Below are 11,842 nucleotides of genomic sequence, written 5' to 3'. Positions count from 1 at the left end.
CCGGGGGGCGCGGGCGGGAGGCGCCGCCGGCTGCGGGACCCCGGGCGGACGGCGCGCCGGGAGCTCCGCGCTACCGCCCGCAGAGGAGGCTCCGGTGCAGCCGGGGCGGCCCCGGCGGGAGCCCCGGAGGCCCCGGGAGGGGGAGAAAGGCGTCGCGGCGGGAGCGCCGGGCGGGGGTCGGCCCGGAGCGGCGGGGGCCCGCGGGGCCCGTACTCACGTTGCTCTGCGGGTCGATGGCCTGCAGCAGCCGGTCCCTGATCTGCTGCGGGGACGGGGCCGGAGCCGCTGTCATTGCCTGGGCGAAGCGGGTGGGGGGGAAAAGGGGGACACGGGGGCGATGCTGAGGGACATGGGGACAGCCAACGGGGACCCCTGAGGGGATAGGGATGATGCAAGGGGACACGGGGACAGCCAACGGGGACCCCTGAGAGGATAGGGATGATGCAAGGGGACACGGGGACAGCTAACAGGGACCCCTGAGGGGATAGGGGTGGTGCTGGGGGACATGGGGACAGCGAACAGGCACCCTTGAGGGGACATGGGGGCAGCAAAAAGGGACCCCTGAGGGGACAGGGGCGATGCTAGGGGACATGGGGACAGCGAACAGGGACCCCTGAGGGTATACGATTGATGCTGGGGGACATGGGGGCAGAAAATGGGACCCTTGAGGGGGCAGCGCTAATGCTGGGGGACATGGGGACAGCAAACGGGGACCCCTGAGGGTATAGGAGTGATGCTGGGGGACACGGGGGCAGAAAACGGGGACCCCTGAGGGGACAGCGCTGATGCTGGGGGACATGGGGGTCCCTGAGCGGACAGCGCTAATGCTGGAGGACACGGGGTCCCTGAGCGGACAGGGGTGATGCTGGAGGACATGGGGGCCCTGAGCGGACAGGGCTGATGCTGGAGGACACGGGGGCCGCTGAGGGGACAGGGGCGATGTTGGGGGACATGGGGACAGAGAACAAGGAACCCTGAGAGGACAGGGCAATGCTGAGGGACATGGGGGCAGCAAACGGGGACCCCTGAGGGGACAGGGCCATGCTGAGGGACACGGGGGCAGCGGGAAGAAGCTGGAGGAGAGGGCGCTGCGGCGGGGAGCCGTGAGGGGAGAGTGGGGCACGGGGAGCAGGGAGGGGAGCGGGGCGAGGCCGGCGGAGAGGGGCAGAGGGAGCCGGGGGGCCGCTCCCGGCCCCGGAGGAACCGAGCACCCTGCGGGGAGAAATAAATAATAGAGATAATAATGGGAATAAACCCCCTGCGGGCACCACTCGGGGCGGGAGGGTGTGAGGGGTGTTCTGGTCCCCTCAGCAAAGCACTTAAGAGTTGTTCACAGCATTTAAGAGCAGCTCAAAAGTGACTTATGATTTCGTTATTGTAAAGCAGCTGCTTCGAAGCTGAATCACAACTTTTGCACAACTGGAGTCTTGTGGGGACAGCACGCTCTGGAACCACACGGCGTGTGCAGGGTGATAAAACTGTTTGAATTCCTTTAGCAGTGGAACTCCCTGTGATCATAAAGTCACCATTTTTCTGAGGAAGAATAAAAACCTTCAAAGCTCGGGGCTGAGCCCAAGGGTGTCCAGCAGGTCACACACAGAGTGATGCCACATCCACTCTTCCCTTCACACTTGGTTTAATGAAGATTAGGCACTAAATGTTTTCCAATAGTTATATTGGTTCAATCCTCGTATTGTATTTGGCAGTACACTTTTTTTTTTGTCTCATTCTAAAGAATCAGAAAATGATTAAAATATACCAAAATTACAGACAATGAATATGTTTAAATTTAACCAAAGGTTGTACATATTTCTGGATTTTCTCCTTCAAAACACATTTGAAGGAGCCTGTCTGTACATTTTTCTGGGTTCATTACAGCCTCCCTCAAATGACCCTTCCCCTGTCATGCTTCATTAATGTGAAAACTTCAGTTCAACCAAGAGGGTGACTCAAGCAAAATGCTGCTGGTACCCAACACTTGCATCTCACTACCAGGTAAAATTCAAAATACTCCCTAAAACCTGTGCCAGGGAATAATTTAAATCAGGTCTCTTTCTCCTCAACAGCTAAAGAAACGGAAGCTGTGGAAGCCCCACTAACAGTTTGCTGTTTGATTTAAAAGATACTCAGCACCCCACTCTCTTAAATGATCTTGGTGATTCTGGGGAAAAGTTCTTGGTCAGAAAGCTCAACTTAATATAAATAACACAAGACTCCAGATTACAGGAATAGCTACAACTTCCCAAAATACACCAATACAGAATCAATTTATCCTGTAACAGAACGAACATGGCATCAAATATATATTTTACCCTTAAATAGAACTTTATTCAACCAAAACCAAGATTATTCCAAAATTATCTTTTAACATTGGCTTAGAGAATTATTTTTGCCATTTTTCCCCATTCAAAATCCCCTACATATTGCTTAGAAAAAGAAAAATTGAAATATTAATTTAAAAGGTGCTTCTTTTTTTTTTTTTTCTGGAAGAAAGTGAGAATGGCATTTTCTTTTCTACACCTCCAACAAAACTAATGGAATAGTGAGAAGTTACAAGAACACTCTGCTCAACTTTTACACAAAACTGAGAACTCAGGTGTGTGACTTGGACAGGGGTAACTCGAGCTGGCACAGCCCCAGCTGGGACTGGCAAGGCAGAGGTTTAAAACTGGCTCCAGCTCTCACTCTGAGCTTAGAAAACCAAGTCAAAATTCTCTTTCAGTGAAGCTGAGATAATTTGTGTGAAGGCTGTGGCTCCAAGCCCTGGCAGAGCAGGAACCTGGAGGGGACGAGCGTGTCCCTGCTCCCCACGGGCCCGGGGCTGCAGCTGGAGAGCAGCAGAATCTTTTACTTCTAGAAAAGTTTGTTCCCAGCCAAAAGTTTCTTCCAATGTGTCCATGGGTGGCTTTCAAGATCCAAATAACCTGGGGGATGAAAAAAAAAAAAATAAACAGATGAGAAACAGCCACACCAGCGCAAGGCTGATTTACTTGGTGGGTTTCCACCCCACCCCAAAAGGAAAAACATCCCCAAATTTAAACCCAGGTGATGTTTGATTTGAGCAACCCCCAACAAACAACATTCTGCCTGAGGCTGAATGGCTCAGGTGCTGGCACAGGGGGTTTTCATGCACTACAGGTGCCCACATTAGCAAAAAAAACCCCATGAGATCAACCCATATCTGAAAATTGAAATAAAGAAGTGAAGTGAAAAAGAATTATGGAAAAATCGAGTGGGAGAGACAGATGTGAAAAGAGATATATGTGCAAGAAAAGTTCCAATATGTGACTTTCTGTAACCAAGTGAGAAGATGCTGCACAGGGTTACTCACACAATCATGCAGAACATCATGAAGATATTCCACAGGGCAATGAAGATTCGGAAATACCTGAGACTCAGCAAGAACTCTCTGATATTGTCACCTAGAAATCAAGAGGAGAAGCTTTTGATATGAAAAACACATCTGACAAGTCACATTTTCAGTGCTGCCTGAAAATCACAAGTAATTCTGAGGGGGAAAAAAACATTAAAAAAACCACAATAAAAAGCTCAGATTGAAATTTCAGGCTGTAGGTGAACGATGGATGCTCTGTTCAGTGCAACTCTTTAAGGAGATGTGGCAAAATTACCAAACAATTATAAAAAGGGGTCACAGTGCGAAAAAGGGAAGACCAAAAAAGGCTTTCTGGGATTTTTAACCAGAAAACAGAGCTACAAGGCAGCAACACAGGTGGATCCACGTGGAAATGGCAGTCGGGGAGTGAGCAGAGCATCACCTCTATAGCACAGGTACCTACAGGTCAAAAATGCTGAAAGAAACGTGCTTTTTGTGTGTTTCTTCTCATTCCAGTTTACAAGTTAATAAACCAGTTATTCCAGCCCCACAGCAAATCACATCCAACAAACAGGGGTGGAAAAGCTGTGGTTTGGCCAAGGATTTCCTCCAGAACAGTTCCTGTGCGTGTCCTGGCGGCCCAGGGCAGGGCTGTGCCCGGCTCCCGCATCCCCTCCGTTACCGGTCGTGGGTTCCCTCTGCTCCTCTCCGAATCCCTCCGTGTCCCTCCTCCTCCTGCGGGGCAGAGGGGTCGTGTCAGGCAGGTGAACCCCAAAAAAGCCCTCCCCGTTCCTCCGCCCGCCCTCCCCGGTCGCTCACAGCCTGAAGTTGAGCACGGCACCGGCGTTCACCAGCAGCGTCCTGCGGGAGAGACGGGGAAGGAAAGTCGGGGATGGAGAGGGGCAAGGAGAGGGGATGAGGATGGGGACGGGGAAAAAGGGTCGGGGAAGGGGAATGAGGACGGATAAGGGGGTGTCGGGGACGGCGGAAGGGGAACGAGGAAAGAGGGAAGGGAAGGAAACAAGCACGGGAAAAGAGAGAGGGAAGGGGAGTGAGGACGGGGATGGAGAATGGGAAAAGGGTCGGGGATGGTGAAAAAGGTCGGGGAAGGGGACCGGGTCAGGAGGACGGAGAAGGAGACAGAACGGGAAAAGTGACACGGGAAAAGTGACACGGGGAAGGGGAGTGAGGCCGGGGAAGAGGGTCGGGGATGGAGAACGAGGATGGGAAGGGTGGGGAAAAGGAGAAAGGGTCGAGAAGAGGGACGGGAACAGGGTCAGACGCAGCCGGGCCGGGCTAACCCGGCCGAGCCGCTCCCGGTTCCCGGCCCCGGTACCCGCAGAGCAGCAGATCCCCGATCATGGCTCCGGCGGCGGCTCCGGGGCCGGGGGAAGCGGAAGGGGCGGGCGCTGCCCCGGCGGCGGCGCCTGCGCTCCCCGCGGCGGCTCCGCAGCGGCCGCGGCTCCGCGCCCGGACACCGCGGGGAGCGAGGGGCCCGGCCCGGGCAGCCGCTCCGCCCGCATCCCCCGCAGCTCCGGACGGGCCTGCGGAGCCGGGAATCGAGAAGCGGGGACTGAGAGCCGCGCTCCGGGGCCGCGATGGATCTGGCGGAGGCGCTGCCCCTCGGGGAGCTGGCGGCCGCCTTCGCCGCGCTGCCGGTGTTCCCGCTGTTCGACACCGCCTATTTCATCATCTCCGTCCTCTACCTCAAGTACGAGCCCGGTGAGTGCCGCCCTTGGCCGGGGGGCCCTGGGGGGAGCTCCGGTACCGCTGTGCCGGCACAGACCCCGCTCTGCCCCGCACCTACAGGTTCTGCACCTGCCCGCGCCTCTGCTCTGCCTGTCACAGCGGTGTCACGGCTCCGACACCTGGGTCTAAACAGAGAGCAGGAAAAGCCCCCACGAACCCGTGACTCTGATTTTGAGAAATAATCCTGGATTTTATTTAAGGCTGGATTCCGGCCGCATGGAGGTATTTGAGTTGGGTCACTTGGCTGCCACCCCAGGACTGAGAGTTGCGTTTCTGGCCAATCCCTTGACTTGAATATTTTTGTGGCAGTACCTTCCTCCTATTTATACACAAAAGGGCTGGAAGTAAAGCCTTGGTTTTTCCCACCCTCTGGACCATGCCCTGAGCTGTTCTCAGGTATCATAACTGACCTTCCTTTGTTTGTTCTCTTGGGCTTATCTTGCACAGATCGATAGACCTGTGCCTTGGCTTTCACCTTCTGCCTTTGTCACAGCCTGGCTGTGCCTCGTTCTTTTCCAAACGCCCCTTTCCCTCTGTTTTTGACAGTGTGTGCACTCCTCCTGCTCTGTGTTGAGCAGTTTCACGGTAGCTGCACAGCGACTGAAGGGAAAACCAACCCCGAGCTCGGGAATGATTTTCAGACCTCATTTTGTGCGACCTCCGAGCCGTACAATCCCCGCGCTGTTCCCTTCAAACTCCTGTAAACAAGTGCTGGCTTTCCAGGCCTGATCACTCCCAGCTGCCTTCCAACGTGGAGTCCTGAACCAAACAATTAACAGGCAGCCCTCACAAAAATAGCTTTTTTATGTATATATATGCATATATTTATATGCAAGCCCAGGAATCCACTTGGGACTGCATAAGGCCGGGGTGTGCTTTTCCCCAGATTCCTACAGTGCTCCCATCCCACAGTTATGGGCTGAGGATCAGTGTCAGGACAGAACTGTCCTGTTTCCCCCTTGGAGACAGCATGGCTTCGTGGAGCCAAGGAAAAACAAGTGTTACTAAATTTAAGCCTCAAGCTAAACCTCAGGTTCCTATAGAACCAGTTTCATGTCTCGGCTGTTGCAGCTGTCTCGCTGCCGCTGTGTTTTCAGCTGGTTCAAATGTCCCCGAGGATGGAAGAGCCTGGGCACTCACAGCTTTGGCTCATGCTGATCCACTTACTGCTGTTTAAGTTGTACCAGGTAATCATGTTGACATAACATTTTTTAGCATTTTCTCTGTTTGTCTGCTCACTGAACAGAGTTTTCGTATCTGAAATGCTGCATGAAGGATTCTGGAGCAGTTTAAGGTGATGAAAGAACCTCCCAGAATTGATGTTATTGGGAGGTTTCCCTGAAGAAGTACAAAGGTGGATGAAAATTGCTACAGGAATTTTAAAAAAAGGCCATAGCAGATTGTGGGAGGAGACAACAAAGTATTTCCAGACTAGTACAGAAGTGGGGTAGAACCCTCAAATCCTCTTCTCTCAAATAAAGATTAAGAATTCCTGTTCTATTTTTGCAGGTTATCTTATGAATGAAAGAGCTGAACAGATTGTTCATGAATTCTAGAGGGCACCTAGGTTGAAGCAGTGGAGAGAATGGTACCAGTATGCATTTTATTTTTAGACTGTAAAAAGACATTGATTTCAAGGGGAAAAAAAATGTTCTTAATGGTAGCAAATAAAGGAGAGAATCTCTCAGCCAGTTCATGAGCTTCTAATGACTCTGTTCACGTGAGACCTTCGGCGGGTCTGCAGGCTGTGATCATTTCTTGGCCATCTCTGGTGCTTGTTTGGGTTTCACACTTTTGTACTTTGTTTTACAAGCGCTTTTCTTTGAGTTGCTTTGTGGGAGAACACTCCTCGAGCCTCTCTCTTCCTGCGTCTTGAAGTTCCTGCTTAATTGCTAGATCCATCGTCTCACTGAGATGGCCTTGAGGGTCCCTTCCAGCCCTGGTGACTCTGTGATTCCCAATTTTTTTCACAGGAGCCGTGGAGATGTCCCGGAAGAGCCCTTTTGCCTCCTGGCTCTGTGCTATGCTCCACTGCTTTGGGAGCTACATCCTGGCTGATCTGCTGCTGGGAGAGGCACCCATTGGCTACTTCAGCCACAACTCCAGTGTCATCCTGGCCACAGCAGTGTGGTGAGTGCCCTGCAGCCCTCCTGACGTGGCACGAGCTGCAGGGAGGTCTGGGGGGAGATGTTCTCCCTGTGGGACGCAGCTCTGATCTCACTGGGATTAACTGGGGACAGCAGAGGTGGGCTGAGGCTGCCTTTGAGGCTCTTGCACTCCTGGCTCTGGTTCCCAGTTTCCCTGCCCAGTTGCCTAATGCTGTGATTATCTGGGCTGGGGCACTTCTATTCATAGCAGCCACTGCTGAGCCAGGAGCAGCAGCACCCACAGATCCCACACAGGGCAAGGGGTGGCACATCCTGAAGGTTTGGGGGCATTTTATTTGTTGTGTTGGTGAAATGTGCACAAATGAACCTTTAACTTCCCCAGTGTGTGTGGGTTGTAGGTGCTTTTGCCAGAGGTCTCGGAGTAAATCCCTCAGCCATCTAGTTTTTTATACTTGAGAAAATAAAGAGAAATATCTTCTTTCAGGGTTAAAAAATATGGCAGTCTTCTGGAAAAAAGACTATTTGAAATCTGTCCTCTGTCTGTAATATCATTTCAGTGTATGTAGCTTCTTGTTCTGTACGAGCTGATGCTTCTGGACCGTACAAAACACAAACTTCTAAACAATTCTGAATTAAAATTATTGGGTTTTATTCAAGATGGAGTATTAGTATGAGGGCTTTCTGAGTTACTGAGGATTCACTCAGTCCTTGCTATAGAGAGGCTTCATTGCATGCTGGTTTCCTTTCAGGATGAAATCAGGAATATTTTATTTTTAGATTTTTTTTTCTCCTTCACCCCCTTCACCTGCCATAACTCAATCTGCCACACTACCCCTCTCTGCATATCCCAGATCAGAACAAATCTCTGATCTTTTTGCAGGTACCTGATATTCTTCTGTCCCATGAACCTCTTCTACAAGTGTGTCAGCTTCCTGCCCGTGAAGCTCATCTTCGTGGCCATGAAGGAGGTGGTTCGCGTGCGCAAGATCGCGGCCGGGGTGCACCACGCCCACCACCTCTACCACCACGGGTGGTTCGTCATGATGGCCACGGGATGGCTCAAAGGTGACACCTGAGATGCTCCAGAGGCTGCAGGGAGGGCTGGGACAGTGTGGGGGCAGCTCAGGGGGAGCAGCAGGGAGGGGATGTGGGCTCAGGTTCTCACCGCGCTGGTGTTTGTGCTGCCTCGCAGAGTGGTTGAAGAACTGGAGTCAGGAGTTCTTTGTTCTTTCTCCTGTGATGTCTGACCTCACCTGTGTCTTTTCAGGGAGTTCTGTCAGTTTTACTTTAAGGCTGTGTTTGCAGCAAGCACTTGAGCATCAGTAACTCAAGAGGCAAATGCCTTTTCCCTGCGTCAGGATCCACTTGGTAGAAAGTCAGGGAAGCATTTGCCCTGCTCTGTGGGCTTAGACTAACTTCTAAATTTGGGGAGAATGTCAAGAACCATTTGTCCCCTTGAGGATCCAGAGCCCTCTGCTGTGGCAGCTCCAGGTCTTTGACAGGTTTCTCTGTCTCACAGGTTCTGGTGTGGCCTTGATGTCGAACTTTGAGCAGCTGCTGCGTGGGGTCTGGAAGCCTGAAACAAACGAAATTCTTCATATGTCCTTGTAAGTCAGCAGCCTGGAAATTCCCAGTCAGGTGAAGAATGGAATGAAAGAACCAGTCAGGGCTGGGTGCAAACCTTCTAGAAAACCTCTTTCTTTCTTTCTCTTGCAGCCCTACAAAGGCCAGTCTGTATGGCACAGTCCTCTTCACTCTGCAGCAGACTCACTGGCTCCCCATCTCTGAAGCCAACCTGATCTTCTTTTTCACCATGTTCATGATAGTCTGCAAGGTAAGTTTACAGCAGCTTTGTTGCCAGCAAATGACAGAACCTCAAGTAGAAATATTCATCTTCCTGAGCCACTACAGGATTCCCTGGCTGTAGGATCTGCTCAGGAAATTCAATGCTAAATTCTCCATCACACAAGCAGCTCCTTGTGCCTCGAGTCTTGCAGCAGCAGGGATGTTCTCTGGGGTCAGAAGAATGCTCACTGGTCAGTATTTCCCTGCTCTGTGTGATCTCTCAGTGCTCCCTGTTGCCTGCAGGTTTTCATGACGGCCACTCACTCCCACGCCTCGCCTTTTGCTCCGCTGGAAAACCTCGTCTGCCCCGTCCTCTTCGGCTCTGTCTCCAGTGGGCACCCAAGCCACCACCACGACCACCACGGGCCCTCCCACGAGGTTTCCCACCCTCCTCCTCCTCCCCCTGCCAAGTCCAAAGAGGAGCTGAACGAAGGCACGAGGAAACGGAAGGCAAAAAAAGCTGAATAAAAAAGCAACGGCGCAGAAAATAGGCCAAGAAAATTCTTCCAGAGCTGAATCTCAAAGCCACCTGTGACCTCCTTTATGCTCCAGTCCTTCTCTCTCAGACTCCAGAGGAGAGGTGGAAGCCAGGACACTGCCAGCTGGGTCCCTGAATTTCATTTTTGCTCTCTGTGCTGCTGCTTGCTTCTTGGTCTCTGCCTCTCTATTCTGATCAGGTTTTCAGGGATTTGTAGGTTTGTGCCAGGGTGGTAAGTGGGTGCCACTTCCCAAACTGTCAGCAAATCTGATGCAGCATTTTCAATTGATGTAAAATCTTTCACTGTGTTTGTTTATGAATGGGGGAACGGTTTGTACTCCTGCAACTCTTAAGTTCCTTTGAATTTTCACTGACCTTTTCAGTGTCTGCCAAAACAACAAACTGTTAAGACACAATGTGGAAATCAGGTTTCATACTCGAGAAGATTAAATGGCCTGGTATGAGCCTGCTCTGGTTTTTCCCATCTCCCACACCTGCCATATCTCCAAGTAATGTGACATTTTAAATGCAATAAGGACATGGCCTTTGGCCGAGCCAAACCCTGTTCACCTCAGTTCCCTCTGATTCTGATGGTCAGGACCTTGTCTTTGCTCAGCCAGGTCTGTGTTTGCAAGAGCTCTGAAGCTGTGAATGCTCCCAGTGCCATGTGTTGGCACTGCCACTACCCTGGGCTCTGTGTGGCATTGCTGAACCTCATCCTCTTGAACCAGGGGAGAAGCATGGCTCTGGTTTGTTTGTAATCCTGTGGGATACAGGAAGAGTGTGTGTGAGTGTAACTATTTATTACTATTTATTTGTAATTGCCAGGGCACCTAAGTCATGGACCTGAATCTGGCTTTTTTTTGACATTGCAATTGGAACTTGTGGCCCTGAGCCCACAGCTGCTTTGGGCTTGCAGTGATCCTGATGTGCTCCAGGACAGCCTGAACACTCCCTGGGTGCAGGAAAAAACCTTTCCTATATTCTTAAATTCACACAGAAAGGCTGAAGCAGGGCATTTCACACCAGCTGACGAAAAACTACCTTAAAGAACTGATAAAAGCACATCAGCTGAAAATACTGGTTACCTTCTGTAGGTCCCCTGGGGCCAAACTGCTGGGCTGTGGATGCAGCTTGTGCCCAGTGAGTGAAGGATCTGAACTGCCTTGCATGGCTCAGGAGGGGTCTGTCAGCTCATTCCTGTTCTGCTTAGTGAACACTGGCTTTTAGAGTAGTTCAAAGCTGTTCTTGTAACTGATTTTGTTCTTACAAATGGCATCTTCCAAGAGCTGGGATCACCACAGGGAGAGTGGCAAGCAATGGGCATTTTCCATCCCTAGCAGGGAGGTTTGCTTCTGTTTCCATTGCAGCTGGGAATGGAAACAGGATTGGAGAGAAGTGAGGGTTTGTGTGTGTGTGTCCCTGTTCAAAACTGCAGCTGATGGTTCATTAAAGATAAAAAACCCTCCTTGTGTGCCAGCAGAGGAAAGCCAGGAGGAAAGGTCAGATGTGTGGGTTTGGGGTTTGACAGTGCCTTAATGTTGTGAGTTTCCCTCCCCTTCAGCAGAGAGCAGGAATTCTGCCTTCAGCTCCTGTCTGGTCCTGCAGATGCTGCTCTGCTGGAGCCTGATGTGTCACGAGCATGCACGAGACTGAATAAATGTTTTATGAGATGTCTGATCCAAGGGGAATTTTGTTTTATAAAAGCTGTCAACAAATAAAAATTGTGAAGTGATTCTGATTGTCCAGTGGCAGCTGAGGAAATCTCTGTGTTTGCTTTACCCTTCCCAGCCACACAGGAGCTCTGTGGCACCAGGACCTGGGGATAAAATTATTCTGGTGGAAGAAGGAGATCAGACTTAATGTGCTACAGCTGTCTGAACATGTTATAAATGGAAATAACAGGGTAAAAGGTGTTTGTGGTGTTGTTCTCAGAGCAGACAGCCTCAGAGATCAGGGAAGGAAATTAGAAATTTCCTTATTTCCTTGAAAATTTCGTTGAAATTCCCTTATTCCTTGAAAAGGGAATTGCCTCCTTTGGTGTTTATACCAGTTGTCTCTATTTTTCCTTTTGTCACTGTAAGAGGGAGGAGGGCATTCACCTGTGACTGGTAAATATATACACACACAGTTTCAGCAGTTTTATGTGGAGTATCAGTATTTAAAACTGGAAAAAAAAATCAAAATTCTCTGCACGAGTGAATATTCAGTGTAGTCCTGTAGCTGCTGCTCTGCTCTCTGAGTGCAGTCTTTGCTCTCCAGAGTCTTTGGACCCTGAATCAAATTTAACTGAGTCAAATCACAGCTTCTAATCAAACACAGAGAGAA

At 50.8% G+C, this 11,842-nt stretch overlaps 3 protein-coding genes across 3 annotated transcripts in view; 1 reads left to right on the top strand and 2 right to left on the bottom strand.

Annotated features, from left to right (window-relative positions):
* Positions 1-303, bottom strand: part of MED26 (mediator complex subunit 26) — a 21,856-nt gene extending 21,553 nt beyond the window's left edge. The window contains exon 1 of the mRNA XM_041481694.1: positions 218-303. Within this exon, the coding sequence (XP_041337628.1) occupies positions 218-292 (75 nt within the window). The 5' untranslated portion in view covers positions 293-303. The remainder of the gene's footprint in view (positions 1-217) is intronic.
* Positions 304-2,304: 2,001 nt separating this feature from the next.
* Positions 2,305-4,763, bottom strand: SMIM7 (small integral membrane protein 7). Its single transcript, XM_041480966.1, has 5 exons — positions 4,671-4,763; positions 4,154-4,195; positions 4,017-4,069; positions 3,332-3,422; positions 2,305-2,924 (listed from the first exon to the last, which is right to left on the bottom strand). Exons 1-5 carry the CDS (start codon positions 4,694-4,696, stop codon positions 2,909-2,911), a joined length of 228 nt encoding a protein of 75 aa, XP_041336900.1. The 5' UTR covers positions 4,697-4,763; the 3' UTR covers positions 2,305-2,908.
* A 15-nt stretch (positions 4,764-4,778) lies between these two features.
* On the top strand, positions 4,779-11,249 carry TMEM38A (transmembrane protein 38A). The gene is made up of 6 exons (XM_041480953.1): positions 4,779-5,056; positions 7,057-7,213; positions 8,072-8,256; positions 8,711-8,798; positions 8,908-9,025; positions 9,280-11,249. Exons 1-6 carry the CDS (start codon positions 4,933-4,935, stop codon positions 9,502-9,504), a joined length of 897 nt encoding a protein of 298 aa, XP_041336887.1. The 5' UTR covers positions 4,779-4,932; the 3' UTR covers positions 9,505-11,249.
* Positions 11,250-11,842: the final 593 nt, after the last annotated feature.

The sequence above is a fragment of the Pyrgilauda ruficollis genome, unplaced genomic scaffold (assembly GCF_017590135.1).
Source record: "Pyrgilauda ruficollis isolate IOZ18807 unplaced genomic scaffold, ASM1759013v1 scaffold115, whole genome shotgun sequence".
NCBI lineage: Eukaryota > Metazoa > Chordata > Aves > Passeriformes > Passeridae > Pyrgilauda > Pyrgilauda ruficollis.
This window is presented reverse-complemented; position numbering and strand designations above follow the sequence as displayed.